The sequence below is a fragment of the Lutra lutra genome, chromosome 8 (genome assembly GCF_902655055.1).
Source record: "Lutra lutra chromosome 8, mLutLut1.2, whole genome shotgun sequence".
Classification (NCBI taxonomy): Eukaryota; Metazoa; Chordata; class Mammalia; order Carnivora; family Mustelidae; genus Lutra; species Lutra lutra.
Window position 1 is genome coordinate 82,652,043 of NC_062285.1, and position 19,776 is coordinate 82,671,818.

The 19,776-nt window shown below is 36.2% G+C and overlaps 1 protein-coding gene across 12 annotated transcripts in view; it reads right to left on the bottom strand.

Annotated features, from left to right (window-relative positions):
* PLEKHA5 (pleckstrin homology domain containing A5) overlaps positions 1 to 19,776 on the bottom strand; it is a 227,994-nt gene that overhangs the window by 63,696 nt on the left and 144,522 nt on the right. For all 12 annotated transcript variants that reach the window (XM_047740351.1, XM_047740350.1, XM_047740348.1 and 9 more), the window contains 4 exons: positions 17,994 to 18,066; positions 11,714 to 11,814; positions 7,589 to 7,704; positions 3,771 to 4,238 (listed from right to left, as the gene is read on the bottom strand). In XM_047740351.1, the coding sequence (XP_047596307.1) occupies positions 3,771 to 4,238; positions 7,589 to 7,704; positions 11,714 to 11,814; positions 17,994 to 18,066 (758 nt within the window). The remainder of the gene's footprint in view (positions 1 to 3,770; positions 4,239 to 7,588; positions 7,705 to 11,713; positions 11,815 to 17,993; positions 18,067 to 19,776) is intronic.

Sequence of the window (19,776 nt, forward strand, 5' to 3'; positions counted from 1 at the left end):
AGAATCCTTCATATTGCTACCCAAATCTGGCAAACTGAAACTTTTGGAGATTTGGTTTTCTTATCTATAAGATGATCTGATCACAAAACTATCTTACAGTTCTTTTTTTTTTTTTTTAAAGATTTTATTTATTTTTTTGACAGAGAGAGATCACAAGCAGGCAGAGAGGCAGGCAGAGAGAGAGAGGAAGGGAAGCAGGCTCCCCGCTGAGCAGAGAGCCCGATGCGGGGCTCCATTCCAGGACTCCGAGATCATGACCTGAGCCGAAGGCAGCGGCTTAACCCACTGAGCCACCCAGGCGCCCCCTATCTTACAGTTCTAAACTCCTTGTCTTACTACGTATTTGAAATATTTCCAATTCCTTCAACTGTTTCCCCCTAAACTAAATTTCCTTCACCATGCTGGTTGTTCCTCGGCTTCTCAAAGTCTTCACTTGTAACAGGCTTGCTCAGAATTGGACATTTTGCCTCTCCCTCCCCCACCATCCCCACAAGAGCTACTGCAAGCAAGGCTAATCACGGATGCGTCTGGGGCTGGAGCGAAGGAGAAAGGTACCCAGTACTCTGATATAACCAGCATAAGGTTAAATTCTTTGCTGTTTTTTCACCACACGTATTTCCTATTTTTTTCTCTGCTTGGTCTTCCTTCGTATCCCCACCTCTGTTCACACTAAAGCTAGAAACTGGAAAAAGTCCAGAACTGGCAACCCCACAGCTATCTGCTTAAGAAGTGTGTCAGTCACAGAAATAGATGACATCTTAGAAATTCTGTCCTAGAACTAAAGCAATTTACCCCAACATACCTTGATTTGGTCATTTACAAATTCAATAACTTTGGTCATTCACAAATCTAAGAACTATTATAGAGAAAATACGCAAAAGCTCTGTACTAAGCACTGAACTATATCATATAAGAATACATGATAATATAAATACTAACTTTATATCCAGTTTGGAAATATGGGAAAAGATTATTTATAAACATGTAAGGATGGGACAAACATTGTTAATCTAATATACAATTAAAAACAGTCTATAAACTAATGTTTGAATTCCATTTCAGAAACTACTGCATCAAACACCTCCATCAGTGCTCTTGAAGCATTCACAATCTGTGAGTTGGACCCTCTTGTAGAGATGTACATGGAACGTGAACTGTTAACATACCATATGATCATTAAGAGTAGGCTAATTAATGATTACAAAATTTAAAAGGCTCTTCTGCCATCTTTGGAACCACCTTTGAAGAAATTTAATAGAACGTTAGGTTATTATCTAGTAAATTTATTTTTAGCCCATACGCTTTCTAGCATTTTGAGACCTGTTTTTCAAAAAACTAGTTTCCTTCAGTGGTTTTGCCCAAAGAAATTCAAATTAAGCAAAGTGTGATTTACTTTTAAGTGAAAGCTTAAGAAATGAACACTGTGAGCTCCTTCATCAGGTTTGGTGCTCCATTCACCAGCAGCTGCCTGTCAAACACCATGAAAACCCTGTCCCTGGGATTCTGCCACACAGAACAATGGATTAAGGCACCATGCGTCTTAACAGTGCTTGCCACGCACAAAGAGACTTAAAAGCTCTGCTCACAGATGCAGGGATCTACTATTTGACTAAATATTAAACCTCTTTTCTTTCTGTCAGAACTGTAAAAGCAAGCCTTTCATAAAGTTTTACAAAATGAATCACAATATGAATAACCCATATGCTTCTTTCCAGCAGTAAAAATTATTTCATTATAAAACATTACAACTATTTTTAAAATATGAAGTTCATATGATAATGTAGATGATCTATCTCAGTGACCCAAAGTACACTCTAGCCAGAGAATCCAAAGTTGGAGGGGTGAAAAACACAGGAAATCCTAGCTCAAAATAACCTTCATAAGCCGTAGGTCTGCATTCAAAAGAAAAAAGTCACACAGAAAGCCCTTACGTATGTTAATTATACCAATCAAGAAACCCAGAAGTTCTTGAAACTAATATTTATGCCCAACAATTAAGAAAACCTAACTTCCAGATGTCTGTTGAACCTTTTTAACTATAGTTTCAACTGTAAGAAAGTATGAAATCACTGAGGACAGTGATTTCACTAAGAAGTGAGATTTAATTTGCTGGGTAGAGATTCAGCAAATTTTCTGGCTGGGATTTTTATTATTGTTTCCCTGAAAATGGTTACCTTAAGTACAATCAAACATCTGTTCAGCCTCCGCCCCCTGCCCCGAACTAACTCTGGCTTCTCTTCAGCCAGAAATAATAAATATATCTCACAATTCTCCCCTGGGAAAATCAGAAAAGTGAGTGCTGAGGGTGGAGAAGAAAATGAAAGTGAACACATTGTGGGAGTGTTTTTGCAGTGCTGGTTGAGGTAACAAAAGATGAGGCCAAGTGCACCCAGGCCTTTGAGCTGTTCCTGAAAGGAGAGACTCTGGCTGACAGGCACTGAAGCCAGGCACGCCAACTGAGCAAACTGGAAGAATGTTCCTATACCTCAAGAAGTCTCACTGTTAGGTTAATCTTCATTTAACCGAAACACATTCATGTCATTGTTTTATAGTTTTCTACTACTGAGGGGTAAGAGTCACAGTAACTTCAGGTAATTCTTCCGACATTATTTTTAAAAATTTGTATCACCAAACTCCTGCCTAATGACAGAACACTGTTTCTCATCAGTAGGTGCCTGCTTTTCCTCCATTTCCTCTGGCCTTTACTTTTCATCTCCTTTGCAGGCCCCCACAATCTGTTTTTTTCCCCTTAAATGTAAGTGTTCTTTCAGGTTTTCCTTTAGAATCTTTATTTTACCCAGCTAAATCTTTATTTTACTCCAGCTAAATAAATTTATCTTCTCTCATCCTTCTCTGTAAGTACTTTTGATATAGTGATGATGCCCCAAACCTTATTCAAATCCAGATTTCTCTTGGGAGCTATATAGGCTTCAGGCACCTCAAATTTAACCTCTCCAGTCATTTATTATTTTTTCTCTTTCCAGATCTTCTCTATGCAGTTAAAGGCACTAAATACCACCCTTGATGGTCAGAGGCCTCAAAGCAGGGTGTCATTCTTGATTTTTCCCCTATTACTCAAACTAAATTGCAAGGGATAGCTTACAATCAAGCATATCTAAGCACTCCACTCATCAATCCTACCTTAAATACATCCCTTTCTTCTCCTTATTTCACTTACTCCAATAGCTTTTGAACTTTCTCTAATTTGTTCTCCAGATCCTGCAGCTGGAGAGATCTTTCTGAAATGCCAACGTGAACACATCTCTTCTGGCTTGTCTCCAGCCTCGTTTCTCCTGCACCATCACAGCTGAAGCACCTAAGCCATACTGGATGTATCTGGGTTCCTTTTCCTGCTCCCTATCCACTCTGCAGTCTGGCCTATCTAAACCAAGACAAGCATGCCACCTTTACATTTACTTCAGCCTGTATTTCCCTTCCTGCAGAAGGGTTTTCCTGGACCCATAGGCTGTGTCGGTTGTCCCTGTTCTTGTATCATGCTCTTCCTTCATTTTATCACAGTATACTGGACTTGTTTGTTTAACTTTTTCCTCTACAGGGTAGGGATCTCTTTGAGAAATCTGGACAGAACAATGGGAGATACAGAAAAAAAGACTCCTGTCTGATTACCATGAAGAAGAGAGACAGGAAGCTATAATGCCTAAAAACGCTACTTAAACTAGTATTTTTCAATAGGTGTGTCAGAAACCAATCTCCACGGGCATAGTGTGAAAGAAATCCGGGCTCTGAACACAGAAGGACAAGACACTTACCCCCTGGTTTCTTCTTCATGACCCCTCCCCTTCTGGATTTTAATCCATTGTTCCAACTGTTGCATCGAGTTTGTTCTCTGGATGACTCGATCAGCCTCTGTGTGTAAAGGCCCTGTACTTGGGTGATTTCCACCTCTAAGATCTGCCAGGCTGACATTGACTATTTTGTTCTCCGAACTATTCACATTGACTGGCCTATAGTGTCCAGTCTGAGCTGGGCATGTTGACCCGCTCTCATATTCAGATGGCAGCGAATTCAACTTTACGCTATTAATTTTTGTTAAAGGTCTATCTTGACCATCCTTCTGAAATCCGTATTTTTCAGCTTCTAATGCCTTTTTTTCTTCACTTTTGCTTATTTCCTTGTTTTTCTGGTTATTTTGGACCTCTGGTTTAATTAGCACTCTATGGTTGGGGAAGTTATTGATTTCTTTAGTTGGTGCATTTTCAGATGTAATCTTGTCCACTCTGAAATCAGAGAAGAAAATGGTAAGTAAATAAGATGAAATAATGCACATGTTATTTCTTGGATTCAATCTAGGAAAAATGTAAAATTACCTTTGACTTTATTAAAAAAACTGGAAGGGTCATAGAGGCTAAGCCTGTATAAATCCAATATTGTGATATGAAAACTCAAGCACAGTATCATACTGCATAAACAGAAAGGAGGTGGGGGAAGAAAACATAAAATATATGGTGTATATAAAGCACCGAAGGATAAAAAGTGATGAGTAACCTCATTAGAAATCTGGAAATAAAGCAAATTAGGATTGCCCCTTGACAGTAAAACCACAAAATCCACACTTGAAGGACTACCACAGCTGATCATTTGAAATAAACAATGTGGCTTCCAGCCGGGAGGAGGGATTAACTCATCTTGAGACAAACGTGAGTCTGGTTCGTGGAAACAGCTGCACGAAGAAGTCAGAGTCTGATACCGTCGAAGATGGGAGCCATAAGACTAATCAGCATGTCTGTAGTATTCAAGAGGACCTCACTTTTTTTTTTTTTCCCCATTTCAAGTAGTTTATTTGCTTTTTGAGCTTCATTTCTTTTTTTTCTTTCTTTTTTTTTTTTAAGAGGACCTGACTTTTGGTTAAGGGCTCTCACAGCCAGACCAAGCTGTGTTCAGCTTGCAGCAATGCTTCTTGCTGACCGTGTCTCCGGACAAGGTGTGATTTACCGTGCCTCCGTCTTCTCTTCGGTAAGTGGGGGTAACTGTAGCACTAGGGTTACAGGATTGTGTGAGGACTAGGGGAGCACATCACTGGCTGACACAGACTTTATCACTATTATCATTCCGTCTTATCAAGCAATTTTGGAGTAGAATCTGGCATTCCATGTCCACCTCCCCACTGGAAGAATGTGCTGCCTGTCAGTACGTGACCGGGCCTCGTTTTATTGCTCACCATTCCAGTGGTTCTAGCTAGGTCTTTTTGATGAGAATCAGCTTCTCTGATACCAATCACCTCCAGACACTTGACAAGACCAAGCTGAGTGTCTAAACCTGCACGAAATCGTGAAGCTCATGCTGTGCTGGGAGGCCTTTCCAGAACTGGCCAAGCATCCACACTTCAGTACAGACTACAGCCCCTATCCGATGCCAACATGGTATTGCAGCCAGTGTTAGTGATGGGCAGGAACTACACAGCCCACACACATACAGCTATAGACAGAGGTTACAATATGAGTAGTGAGGGAAACAAGGAAAAGAATGGGGACGACTTTTCGTAAATTTTTGTGTATGATCCATGTATTTAGGTTGGATATAACTCACAGCTTCTAGATTGGAAGTAGTATTAGACACTGGGAAAATTTACAAAGATATGGTACAGAGCTTCTTTCTCTTAAAAGATATAGAAGATTTACACTTTTATAAAGGCATATTTATCCTTATGAAATATAGGGGTGAAGGAGTGGGTTTAAGAGTGAATATCAAATATCTGAAAAAAATTTTTTTAATCTGAAAAAATTCTTAAACATAGTTACTTCTAGTTAATTTATAGCTATTAATTTATATTAGAACAGCACTGCCTTTTTTTATCTTGATTTTTCCAAAGACTTGTCATTTAAGAAATGTTATTAAAAAAAGACATATAGTGCTCACTTCAGCAGCACATATACTAAAAAAAGACATATATACTGACTTTTCAAATGGGAACAAATGAGTTTACAGGAAAGCTAGGTATTTTATCTCTTAGGTGATATACTCTGATAAATATTTGTTAGGTATTCTAGCCATAAAGGAAAGATAGCCCATTACCTTAAAACCAAGCAAAGAAACTCTTCCTATACTTATGAAATATTACAATAATTAGGTTCTTTCCGTTTGAAATATTAAGTGAGATCAACAAGGCAGGATAAAAATGCCAACAGCGAGAAGTACAAGAAAAGACACAATTCCTACAGGATAACGGTGACATCAGGCTGGGCACATGGGTGGTCTTCAATAATTTCTGGCTGAGTAAATTATATTAACACAACCTGCTAAAAATTGTTACAGGCACATAATCAACTAATAGGTTATCAGAAGTCCAACCAAAATACTATTATTTTTATCATTCTAAATTATGAGTAATAATTAGTTTTTAGTGTGGGAAATATAAGAAAAAAAGGAAGCTGAAATTCTGAGATAAGGGTAATATACAATATGAGATTATCTAGAAATCATATATTTAAATTATAATACAGATTTCTTTATTCTAAATAGTTCCTTGAAAATTTTACTTTAAGGTTAAAATTATCTTAGGATTTTTAATTAATTCTTTTTACCTACACATTTAAAAAAAAACCACAAATATATTTATATAGCATCAACTTCAGTCTTTTAACTAGTGAGTCAAAAGACTTTATTAGTATGTACACTAACCCTCCTCCCTATCAAAACTAAAGATTTCTATTTTAACAAGCCCCTAATTCCCTGAGAAGAGAGAAAAAAGATCAAACTTGCAAGTAAGCATCTTCCCTGTGTAAGGTATATACTCAATTGCTGCTGACTGGAAAAGAACTTAATTGTGTCACAGATCCTTCTTCAAAACATGGGAATACAATTTTTTTAAAGCACATTATTCAGCTGCTTTTTAAGTAGTTGTATAAACAGATTTCCTCACTAGTTCTTAATATAATTGATTATTAAAATGATTCAGATGTTAAAGCAGAGAAAAAGAAATCATGGATCAATTTTAATATTAGATATTATCAAGGAATCTAAGTACTAAAATTTCAAAAGAAAGAAGGTAGAATTTATCAAGAAACAGACATACTTAGAAATGATTTTAATGCTTAATGGGCTGTTTTCTGGAGACATTTATCATGAAATCTTCAGAATTAATCAGGAAATGCTGAATAAATGAAACTCATCAAAAATTTTTATTTCTATTTATTACACTCCAAAAAAATACAACATAATATAAAAGCACAATAAAATTAACTTCATGAATATAAATTCTCTTTTAGGATCTTATGTCTTATGTAGGTTTAAGATAACAATTAAAAATGTACTTACCGGAAATTAAAGGTAATTCTGTAAGAAGAAAGAATATTCAGTTTGAATGTTAGGATTCTGGATTCACCTCAGTACACTGATAGGTGAAAATGAATAAAGAAGAAATGTGGAATAAAAATGCAGGTGGTATCTCAAATTAACTAACGGTATATTAATTTAATATAGAACATGAATTAATCCTTGATCTCTGAGGAAGAAATTATTTCATATCATGACTAATAAAATGGTATGTACTATGATAACGATATACACTTGCCAGGCATGGAATAAAATGTAAGTGGCAATCACCATTATCTTCCCTATAAGCCTTTACCTTTTCACAGGTTCTGTCTGTACTAGGGCAGCGTCTAACATGGCTTTCATCCACAACTCCATTTCCTTTCCTGTATCAGTGCAGAAATAATAGGTCCGCATGTTTGGATGGGCTGCCTGATTGAAAATGACAGGATCATTGTAAACAGATACATGGGATCTGTAAAGGTAAAAGAAAGACAGTTAAGTGGTTCCCTACATAGATCATCACTATCAACTTTCTAAGAAACCAGACTTGCCTTATATATAGTTACAGAAATGAGCGACTTAAAATATTATTCAATCTTGAAAAAAATATAACTATTAAAATGTCCTCCCAACATTGCCATTTTTCCTCTGAAAATCAAAATGAGGAAAAAAGGTGCGTGGGAAGGGAAAGAGGTAAGAATGAGGTTCCTTGTTATGCCTTCCTTGCCATGCCTGTTCCATGTATGTGTCCCTAGCAATTTCCATTTACTACAATTTACACCTCTTTATTCAAGAATGTTCCATTAAAAATAGAACTATCAAACAATCCAGCAAATCCTCTTCTTATTCAAAGAAAAAAACACCAATTAAAAGAGAAATATGCATGGGTGGCTCAGCTGGTTAAGCATCGGACTCGGCTTGGGTGCTGATCTCGGGGTCATGGGATAGAGTCTGGGATGGAACCTGGCATCAAGCCGTGCTGTGTGTGGAGCCTGCTTGGGATTCATTCTCTCTCTCTCCCCAGCCCTGCTGTGCACATGCTCTCACTCTCAAATAGATAAATAAACCCTTTAAAGACAAAACAAAAACCAAAGAGAGATATGCACCCCCATGGCAGCCTTATTTACAATAGCCAAGATAGGGAAGCAGGCTTAGTGTCCACTGACAGACGAATGGCTAGAGCAGATGTGGCAGACACACACAGCAGGGTACTACTTAAGCATAAAAAAGAAATGGCATCTTTCAATGACCTGGGTAGACCTGGAAGTCTATTATGCCAGCTGTTATACGTCTGATGGAGGAAGACAAATACTGTTTGATTGTACTTATATGTGGAACCTAAACAACAGAACAAATGAACAAACAAAACAAAACAGAAACAGAGTCAAAGATATAGAGACAAAATTCTGGTTAGCAGATGCAGGAGGGATTGGAGGGTAGGCGAAAAAGGTGAAGAGGATTAAGATGTATAAACTTCCAGTTATAACATAACTAAGTCACAGGGATATAATACACAGCATAGAGAATACAGTCAATAATATTAATAATAATTGTATAGTGACAAATGGTAAGGAGACTAATTGTGGGGATCATTTCATAATATACAAAGATAGCAAATCATTATGATGTACACCTGAAACTAACTGTATGCCAATTATACTTCAACAAAAAAAGAATGTTCTAGAGCAACTAGCAACAAAATTAATAGAAATATAGCATTTCCCCTTTGTGTTAGCAATTTCTTCAGTCTTCAAAAGGTGCTGCTGTTGAAGCATTTTGTTTAATCCTCATAGATACACAAATATAAAAGATTAAGAAATGATCCAAAGTGGTATTTCCCTTTAGTTTTTCATTTCAAGTTTCAGAGTTAAAATGTAAATATTTTGTTGCATGGAGCATTGGGTGTGGTGCATAAACAATGAACCTTGGAACACTGAAAAAAATAGAATTAAGATGTTAGAAAAATGTAAACATTTTGGGTTTGAGGAAGGCTTATGTAAGTGGTTAAGTGGGTTTTTATCTTTATAGTAGTTCAATCTGCCTCTGTTCCTAAGAAATGGAAGAAAAATGAAATAAAGACATCAATGAGGGACTCCTGTCCAATGCATGAGCACTAAGAGCTCAGCTTAGCACGTGGGCTGACAGGCAAAGAAGGACAGCAGTAGTAGCTGTATCAAAGTAGAAAAAAAGGGCAAGGTAGAGAATTCTGTGGAGGAAACATTCTTAATTTCCATGTAAAAATGCCTGTGACAGTTTCCTATCACACAATGAAAGACAAGGAAAAATAAAAGTTATCCCAGCATACAATGAGGTAAAGGAGAGTACGAAGTACACAGTCTGCTGAATATAAAAACTGGAGAGGAATAAATCTGGAGCTACAGACTTTACTCTGAAATCTTGACTATCTGCTTCATTAACAGTGTCAAAGTAGCTTTTTCAACAAATTTTTTTTCAGAAAGAATCAAGACAAATAAATTCAATGAACACAGTGATCCAAATAGCTCTATAAGCAACATATCTCACTAGACTTTGTTGGAGATATAAAACTATCCATGGAAACAGTGTAAAAGAATCAGCTCAAATGCTACATGTTGTTAAAATGATTGAAGCCATGACTGCCTGAATAGAGTTTTGGAGAAATGAAAGAAAGACCACTGTCCACATCTGTAATCAATGGAAGAAACAGGGCTAGTGCTAGAGGATCAAGGTACAGGCACAACTTCTATGCCAACAAACCACACCATGCCTGCCAGGTGTCAAGTAGAAATATTTACTAGATAATGACAGAGTCTGCTATCTAGCTTTAAGTTCTACAATCATCCATCAAGTTTCTACTCACCATTGTGATAAGCAGTAGCTTCAGTGTCAAAAGTGGCTCATAAATTTGAAGGAAACAACATTGCAAAAGAGAGAATTTGAGAGAGAAATTACTACCCTTGTTACACAGAAAATAAAATTAATATCAAAACCAAATAATTACAGAGAAAGTACACCTAACACGCACTGTCACTGTTACTGAGACTTCAACATCCTAATACTTAAGTCTTAAGAACCCAGCAAAATATCCTATAAGAGTACATTCAATGAACTTTTGCCAAATTGATGAGCAAACACAAAAATTAAACTCATGATCAAATAACAGTATCATACAGTCTTACATGTGAAAGTAACTTTTATCAATTTATTATTTTAAGTTACCAGTATTAAATTTTGTTATAGCATCATAAATACTTAATTCTGCTTCTCTGGTTTACGATGTTAATAAAATTTATTGAAATTCCATGCCATTCCCTTCTTACCCACAGTGTCTGCTCAGACATCACCTTCTCCTTGAGGCCATCCATCACTACCCCTGACCCCCACCCCCCACCCACCACTCTAACTTTCCTGCTTTTTTCTCTATAGCTAATAATGCAATATGTTAATTAGCACAAGTTGTAAATAAGCTGCAGTCCTAGGTATTCTTTAAAAAAGTGGATGGGCAGGGCGCCTGGGTGGCTCAGTGGGTTAAGCCGCTGTCTTCAGCTCAGGTCGTGATCTCAGGGTCCTGGGATCGAGTCCCACATCGGGCTCTCTGCTCAGCAGGGAGCCTGCTTCCCTCCCTCTCTCTACCTGCCTCTCTGTCTACTTGTGATATCTCTCTGTCAAATAAATAAATAAAATCTTAAAAAAAAAAAAAGTGGATGGGCAGTAAAAATGGGATCAGTTTTATAGGGCTGCAAACATTTTCACTGTTAAATTACAGCATATGTTACCCTTACCTTCCCCTTCAAATGAAATTTTTACATCAAACTCTTCAGAGTTCTTAAAACTGACTTAAAAAATAAGTGACCTCTAAAATTTATTTCAGCCACAGTCATAAAGCAAAGAATGCAGTATGGCTTTTGAAAATAAAAATAACCAAAATATCATTAAAGTGGCCTTTAACTTGAGGTATTTCACAAATCAGCATATGAGAAGTGGATAGGCATTGCTAGTCAAGGAGAGGGGCTTAGGTCTGATTGGATTTAGTAAGTTTTAAAATCTCAATGTCAATACTATCTCAAAATTACCTGATGTTCATTATGTACTTAGACCCAAGAACATCCTTGCAAATACTCTCTAAGATCATAAACATACATATGTTAAAAACCACAGTTGTCTCCTACAGTCCTCTTCCCCAAATTTATTATGAAAGAATTCAAATATACAGTATCCTTTAAAGAATAGTATAGTGATCACCAGGACACCTACAGCTATATTTAGCAATTTGCTTTATCTAGAACCACTGTGAAGTACAGACATGAAGACACCTGGCCCTTAGATATTTGGGAACATGCTTCCTAATTAAAAGGGATTCTCATACTCAAACTTAAGACTGTTAATATATTTTATATCCATTTTTAAAATCTGTGCAAGATTCAAATACAGAATTAAAAAAGTATGACTATTTCCTTACCTTAAAAGCGTATTTGCGATTAATGTGGTCCTCAGAGGTAAGCATAGCTATTTGAAAACTAGGTAAGAGTATGCTTCCCAGGATACCCTCTTCTTTCTCATCTAAGAGATAATTGAGCATCTGATTAGAATTTTAAATGTTCTCAGGAAGCAGAATAAATTTTCTCAAAATTTATTCTGATCCAATCAAAAGGTTCCTATATATAAGTGAACTGTACTCATGTGTTGTTTAGATAGTTCTTTTAAGTTTTTAAAGGAAATATTGAAAAGCCCAAGTATATATACTTCTTCATTTTCACTAAGCTTCCCCATCCTAAGCAAATCAGAAAGGGTGCTCACACATCAGAAAAATGTCAATTAGACATAAAAAAACCATATATTTGTTTGGCATATATACCACAGTCTACAAACCCCTTAACATGTGATTCACTGAAAATATATTAGCATATAAGTAACCTTAGAAAATAAATGCCCCCCCAACCCCCTCACTATTTCTGGTAGGATTTAAATGCCCACCCATTTCAAGCCAGGACAAATGCACAGCTCACTTGCTCATGCCCTCCAGTCTGGCTCAAATGTCTCCTTATAAAGCCTTCCTTGACCACACTGCTTCCCATTCTAACCCATCCTAGAGCCCTCTCTTCTCTTTCTGGAACTTTACTGCCCCAAACCCCATACCTTAGACATACTACATGCTTTATTACTTATTTACCAACTCTCTCTCCCCACTACAATGTCGACTCTAAGAATGACAGTAGATGCTAAAATACATCTGAATAAATATACATTTTTAAAACTATGCTATAAAAATTATATGATTTTTAAAACATATAACTGTAGTTAGCTTTTACTGGTCATTCTGATACACAATGAAGTTATGGGAATAAATTACAGGCCTACAAGGCAAGCACATAAAACACACCCAGGAAAATGGTAAAACATTAATCTTGGCACAGTATAGATTCACATTATTAACGCTGCTTGGGGGCAGAGATGTTTACGGAACTCGAAATATACAGTTCATTGTTAGAAACCCGTAAGACAAGTTAATAAAGCTGTGCGTTAGGCTGATGAACTCAGCAATGAGAAAAACCAAAAATGAGAAATAATTCTTTTTACTCTGCTTGTCATGTTTTTTAATTATCATAAAGTTAACAAGGAATTTTATTTATCTTCCTCTCATTTCTAATATATATGATGAAACTTCCAAAAGAAAGTTGCATTCAATAGAGGTTATTTTCTCATAAGGCAACAAAATTCTCTTACTAGAACTGTGCTCCTTCAGGTAGAGTTCACTAATAAATGAAAGAATGAACACAAGTGCAGATTTAGTCTAAAAGGTTAAAAAAAAGAGGTAGAGAGCAGCCATCAATTATAGAGAATATGAAAACTTAGAAGAATGAGTCACATTCTACTTTTAAATCCATTTTGTTTATATAAAGCATATAATCAGAAATAGCTCATGAAGTCATCTTTATTAAAAATCATTTTTATCAAATAATAATTCTCTTATGTTGCATTATTGGAAACGGTGACTTTTCCTAAAGTTATTTCAGAATATGCAGAGCACTATGGTGTAGGGTGACTTCATGGCCTCATCAGAAATGGTTTCCCAGACAGACACTAAGCAGCTACGAGATCTTGGCAAGTTATCGATGCTGGGTATCTCTGTTTTATCAACTATAAAACTGAGGAAAACAGGACTTATTGCAAAGGATTGTCATGAGGGTTCAATGAGCTAAGAGACATGAAGAACTCAATAATGCACTCAGCCCATTTGAAGTGTTCAATAAATAAAGCCCTCATTATATAAAACTAAGGGCACTGCATTTATAAAAATCTTCATCTTTTGTCAAATGACTATCCTAAGAGTTCTCCACTAGATTCTTCAAATGTTCCTAATCATGACATTCTTCTGTTTAGTTCTGTCAAGCCTGACCTAAGTAACTGTCTTTCAGCTTAAGGGCTGCATACACTGACAAGCAAAGAGTGGGTACTGATTATCTGTAGAAGGAACGAAGTCCCCCAGTGGCTGAGACGGGCCTTTTGTTAGACTGGATGGCAGCCCAACTCCCTCCACCCTAACCTATTTCCTTCCCTGCAGGTAATAATACTCCCATGAACACTCCCTGGTGGGGCTCTTGCACATTAATCTCTATCACAGAGCTCACATCCTGGGGCCATAATCTGGGACAAGAACCATAAGAATCTCAACGATTGAATTCAAGTTAACATTTTATTTTATTTTATTTTATTTTTTTATTTTTTTTTAAAAGATTTTATTTATTTATTTGACAGAGATTACAAGTAGGCAGAGAGGCAGGCAGAGAGAGAGAGAGAGAGAGGAAGCAGGCTCCCTGCTGAGCAGAGAGCCCGATGTGGGGCTCGATCCCAGGACCCTGGGATCATGACCTGAGCCAAAGGCAGAAGCTTTAACCCGCTGAGCCACCCAGGCGCCCCTCAAGTTAACATTTTAGACTCCCCACTTCTACCTCAGCTTTAAAGATATTTGGGTCAAAGACAAAACAGACATAATTACATCTGGGTACATAACTTACAGACTGGAATTTATTACTAGTTATCATTACCTAGAATACGTCAATACTTTATTAATTGGTCTCCTGGCTTGTAGTTCCAAGTGCTAGGGTAATTTTTCTAAAATGTGCATTTGATCCTATTATTATTCTTGCATTTATTTTTTATTTTTTATTTTTTTTTAAGATTTTATTTATTCATTTGACAGAGATCACAAGTAGGCAGAGAGGCAGGCAGAGAAAGAGAGGAGGAAGTAGGCTCTCTGCTGAGCAGAGAGCCCGATGTGGGGCTCGATCCCAGGACCCTGGGATCATGACCTGAGCCAAAGGCAGAGAGGCTTTAACCCACTGCGCCACCCAGGTGCCCCTTATTCTTGCATTTAAGATAGAGTCAAAACTCATTAAGATTGTAAACAAATGCCTTCTGTGCATCAGTTTATTTTTTAGCCTTTACTCCTGCTATGTCTGCAGGCATAACCTTCATTCCAGCTACATAAGTCCCATGTGTAATTTTACAAATATGCCATGCTCCCTCATGCTTTGAATATCTTAAGTCCACTGTCTAGATCACCCTTCTTTCCTAATTCTTTTCGTGTACACCTGGTCAACATTCATTCAACACAACTGAACACTATGACAGTCCTTTTAGACTCCTTTAGCTAATCTGTGAGTTTCATGAAGAGAGGAGTTTATATTGTTCATTTCTGTATCCTACTACCTAGTAATGTATCAGTGCATCAAAAATGCTCACTGCTAGCTACCACCTTTGTCTGAGCCATTAACATTTTTACCTAATAATCCCTAACTAGTCTCTGCTTCCTTCCTTCCTTCCTCTTTATAATCCGTTTTCCAAGAGTAGCTTGAGTGAGCGTTCCACAATGTAAATCAAAGCATATCACTCATATACCGAAAAGCATCCAATTGTTTCCTTACGGTACCTATAGAAGAATTGAAATTCTAGTAGAACCTGACATTGGTGCAATCTTCATTCCTCCCACCTGCCAGCCCTCTAGCTGGGTGCAACGGCTTCCTTCAGCTCCTTCATTGTTCCACTTTCCTAACCTCAGAGCCTTTGCACTCTTGCTCCCCTGCCTGAATACTATACTCATCTGGCTTTTCTTTGTCATTCAGACCTTGCTGTCTAAAACACATGCTCAGAGAACTGATCCAAAGAAATCTTTCCTCCATGCATGTCCTTCATACGATGATCTTATTTTCCTAAAAGCACTTATCATCGTATCGTTTATTTATTTGAATTTATTTACTGTCTCCCCGATTCCTCTAGAGTGAGGCTTCATGAGAACTTTCTTTCACTGTTTTGACAGCAACTGGAATGAAGCAGGTCCTGCTCAATAAATATTTGCTGAATGAATTAAATCCCATAATAAGTATTGTCAGTAGACAGACTGTAAAATAGAGCAATCTGTGTTCTGTCCTAATATGCCCACTACTTTGCAAGGAACAGTGGAAACTTGAGCTTCCATCTGGTATTGGCCACTAACCTACTGTAAAAAACAGCAAGTCACTTATTTTGTCTTATTTTCCATATCTGTGAAATGTGGACTGATTTGTCAAAAAATGCTGACAGTGCACTGTGTACATCAGTATACTAGACACTTGGAAGATGCAGAAGAAATGAATGGGGCGCTGCTGTATTCAGCAGGTTAAGGTAAGAAATCCGTATAAGGAAAAATCCTGTGGTTCAGAGAAGTGCCTAGGTCTAAATTCTGGCTCTGACAACTTGCTAGCTGTGAGACCTAAGGCAAACAATATGACCTCACTGCCCGTTAGGGTCCTCTTGTGTGAACAGGCAAAATAAGATATCCTACCTTGTTAAATGGCTATAAAGAACAGATAAAATACATCATCTATGTTACATGCTCAGCATATGGTAAATGCTCAAAAAAATGCACGGTATTATGATCATCTCACTAAAATCTGGTAGTTTTTATTTCAATTGTCAATTCAATTGTCAATTAATATTGACAATTCCTGTTGATAAAATAGTGAAAGTGTATAATCTACTCATTGCCAACCATCTGAAGTGCAGAAGTGAGTTAAATGATGTTTTCCTTTTTACACTGCTCCTGTCTGGCAAACCATACTAAAATTAATAAATATACTGAGTATAAAATGCACCTGGTTAATAATAATATGGAATCTTACATTCAGTATGGCTTCTGAACTCAACATTTACATTTTAAAAATTAGGTTAAAAGTTATTCTATTTTACTTAAGCAGTACCCTTCCATGAGCAACAACAGCAAGTTATAAGGAATTCAGTGTTCTTTTTGTTGTTAATTAACATTAAGGAATTTTATATGAGGGTAGTAATAAATATTTTCTTGTTCTTGTTTAAAGCTCTAAGTAGACTATACACTATAAAAGAGAGAAGTACAAACTATAAGCTTAGAAATAATGCTTGAGTTATATATAACTCCTACTTTCTGAAAGAGTAGAAAAATGGTAGGAAATTTTTAAAGGAATTTTTAAGGAAAATTGTAGAGTATGGTTGGCACTTAAACTAAAGATAATACCACAATTGCTGTCTGACCAACATCTCTATGACAAAATGAAATTTTATAGGTTTGGTTGATTCTGATTCAGCAGTATTTCTCAACCACAGTCTGTAGTGGGGGAAAAATAGATGAGTACCATTCTAGTAATTTCAGATTGGAAGGTTAAGATGCATTATATTGCTCTGATAGATGACCACAGAATTTCATCACACTTTTTGGGCATAATCACAAACTTTAAAGTTGTTAATCAGTTCTAAAATCCTGTTATATCTTGTGAAATACTTATCTAGAAAAGTTATAAATTATTAAACATGCTTTGACACTCTAATTCTTGAGTGACTGTTTCCAACTGAACTTTAAAGTAGGAAGGAAAGAGTTACTGTCCAGATTCTTGATTTTATATTACAGCCGAAGCAGATTTCTATGGAGAGCACAGCCTTTGTAGATTTTTCTTTGTTAGGTATGAACCATGTAACATCTAACAGATCCATATAGCACAGAGCAGAGATTTCCCTGGACTTGGCTCTAAAATTGCATCCATCAATAACTTACTAATAAGAAAACATATTTAAACAAGGACTTTATGATGTCCATATAGGAGAAATAAAGACTATGTCCCCATACCTGAGATAATACCTTTATTTCCACTACCAACATTAACAGCCTGGTATATATACCTTACACAATTTTCTTCATGTCTCAGGGAGGTTGTCATAGTTTAAGAAAAGGAGGATACATGGTAAGTACATTTCTTTGTAGTTTAAAAAAAAAATTGCCAATACATCAGAGTAATCTCTGATACTCTCCAGACATCTGCTGGGGAGTGCGGTGTGTTCAATGAATCAACAGCTGGATCTAACAAAGCTGAGACATTAGAAGAATCTCATCACACTAATAACTTTAATCCGTTAGGCACCCAATTCAAGGATAACATTACAAAGTGAAGACTGATATGCTATTTACATAAAACATAAATAAGATTCACACAATCAAATTACAGAAATCGGACCACAACTCAAGACTAATCCTCTTAAAGCACTATACTATTTTCATAACTACCTCAACTGCTCAGTATTATATATGGATGAAGAAAAGGTTTTCTTGATATTGTTTGTTGATAATAAAACAACCAAAGAATTGTTTTTTTCTTTAAAAAAGTATCCACTATTTAACATATTCTGTTGCAATTATGAGATAATACACTACAGACAGTTTTTGGGAAACTTACCTCTATAATAAAAGAGGCAGAGGTCAGAAAGCACGAACCAGCGTTTTTTCCACAGCTTCATGCCAGTACTGTCCTAAATTAAATCAGCATATTAAAGGTTTTTTTTTCCCCCATTTCAGAAAATTCAAATTCCTTTCTGAGGCATTTATTTAAAATAAGCTTTTAGGACAAGATGTATATAATATAGGCTAGACAGAAACCTAACTAAAAAGCCAAAATATGGAGGAAGTTTTCTAGAGACTTGGGTCACGCGAACATGAAGGTATTCCCAAGTATACACATCTCTGAAAAGTCATACTCTCACATGAAAAATACTTTTGAAGCAAACTGATTCGGCTTCCTATTTGTAAGCGATTTGAAATTCACTTTTCTGAACACACATCTGTTAACATGGGGATAATGTAACTATGCAACATTGTATATATTCTGGTAAACCAGATTTAATAAATACATTAATCTTCAACAACAAGAAAAATATGTGATTTGAAATCATCCCAAAGGTAATGTGATTTAAAAAGACTAGGAATAAAGGACTCTTAGCATACAAATACATTTCACAAACATTTTTTTTCTTCCTACATGGACAGCTTGGGTTTTGCTCATCCTGCAAGAAAGAGTGCCTCTTTGGCAGCTTCTTTTAAGTAATTCAGTTAATAAAAATGCCAAGCTCAAACAAAATTATAATTTTAATAAAAATTACCTTCCCCCATGCAATAAAGCAAAACTGCAAAAGAAAATGAAACACACACACACAAGGCAAGAGAGAGGCCAGTTTGGATGTGCGTTAATATTTCTTATTTATTTCTAGTTGTAACCACCTAAATATGACTTTAGAACTTCAATTATAGAGGTAAAAATCTCGAAACAAAAGATTTGTCCTTAAAATTGACAGTTACATCAAAGGACCAAAAAAAAAAAAAAAACCTTTTAATGGTATATGGTATTTTTAGTTCCTAATCACATTAATACAAATAATTAAAAAGTTTAGACTTTCGAGTGACTCTGAAAACTCTCTGTAAGTCACATATCTATTATAAAAGAAACACTCATGGGAGAGAAACTCATTGGTAACACTTTTCCAATATAAATTAATCAAGGGATCAAGAAACGAGAACAAAAATCATTTTAAAGAAGTCCCATATCCTCTATTAGGCTTAATATTATGCTAAGCTATCTGAACATAATTTGGACTTATTAAAAAGACTAGCTAAAAAAAAAAAATCTTTCACGGACACCTTGGTGGCTCAGTTGGTTACGCTGCTGCCTTCGGCTCAGGTCATGATCCTGGGGTCCTGAAATTAAGCCCTGTATCAGGCAGGCTTCCTACTCAGTGGGGAGTCTGCTTCTCCCTCTCCGGGCAGCTCCTCCCCACCCATGCTCTCTCTCCAGCATGCTCTCTCAAATAAAAGAAATAAAATCTTAAAAAAAAAAATTTTTTTTTTTCAGTTTGGATAAATTTAAATGTCATATAGTTAAAATACAGATGATTTTAAAATAAAAATTAAAAATTGGTATTCAAGTTATATTATCAACTCAGTGGACACTGGCAAAACTGTTTTGCTTGAATGACTGGGAATTCTCAGGATTTTAAGAGGGCCCTCTCGATACGTGTTTAGTTGTCACCCCAACTTTCAGATGGAATGATGTCTAATGAATGTTGCATAACAATTTCATTATGAATTTCAGTGACTATAATTATTAGGTAATCTGAAAGCTATTAGCAATATTTGACTGAATAATTAGCACCATCAATGACCTAATATTTAACTCTTTATATCATCTA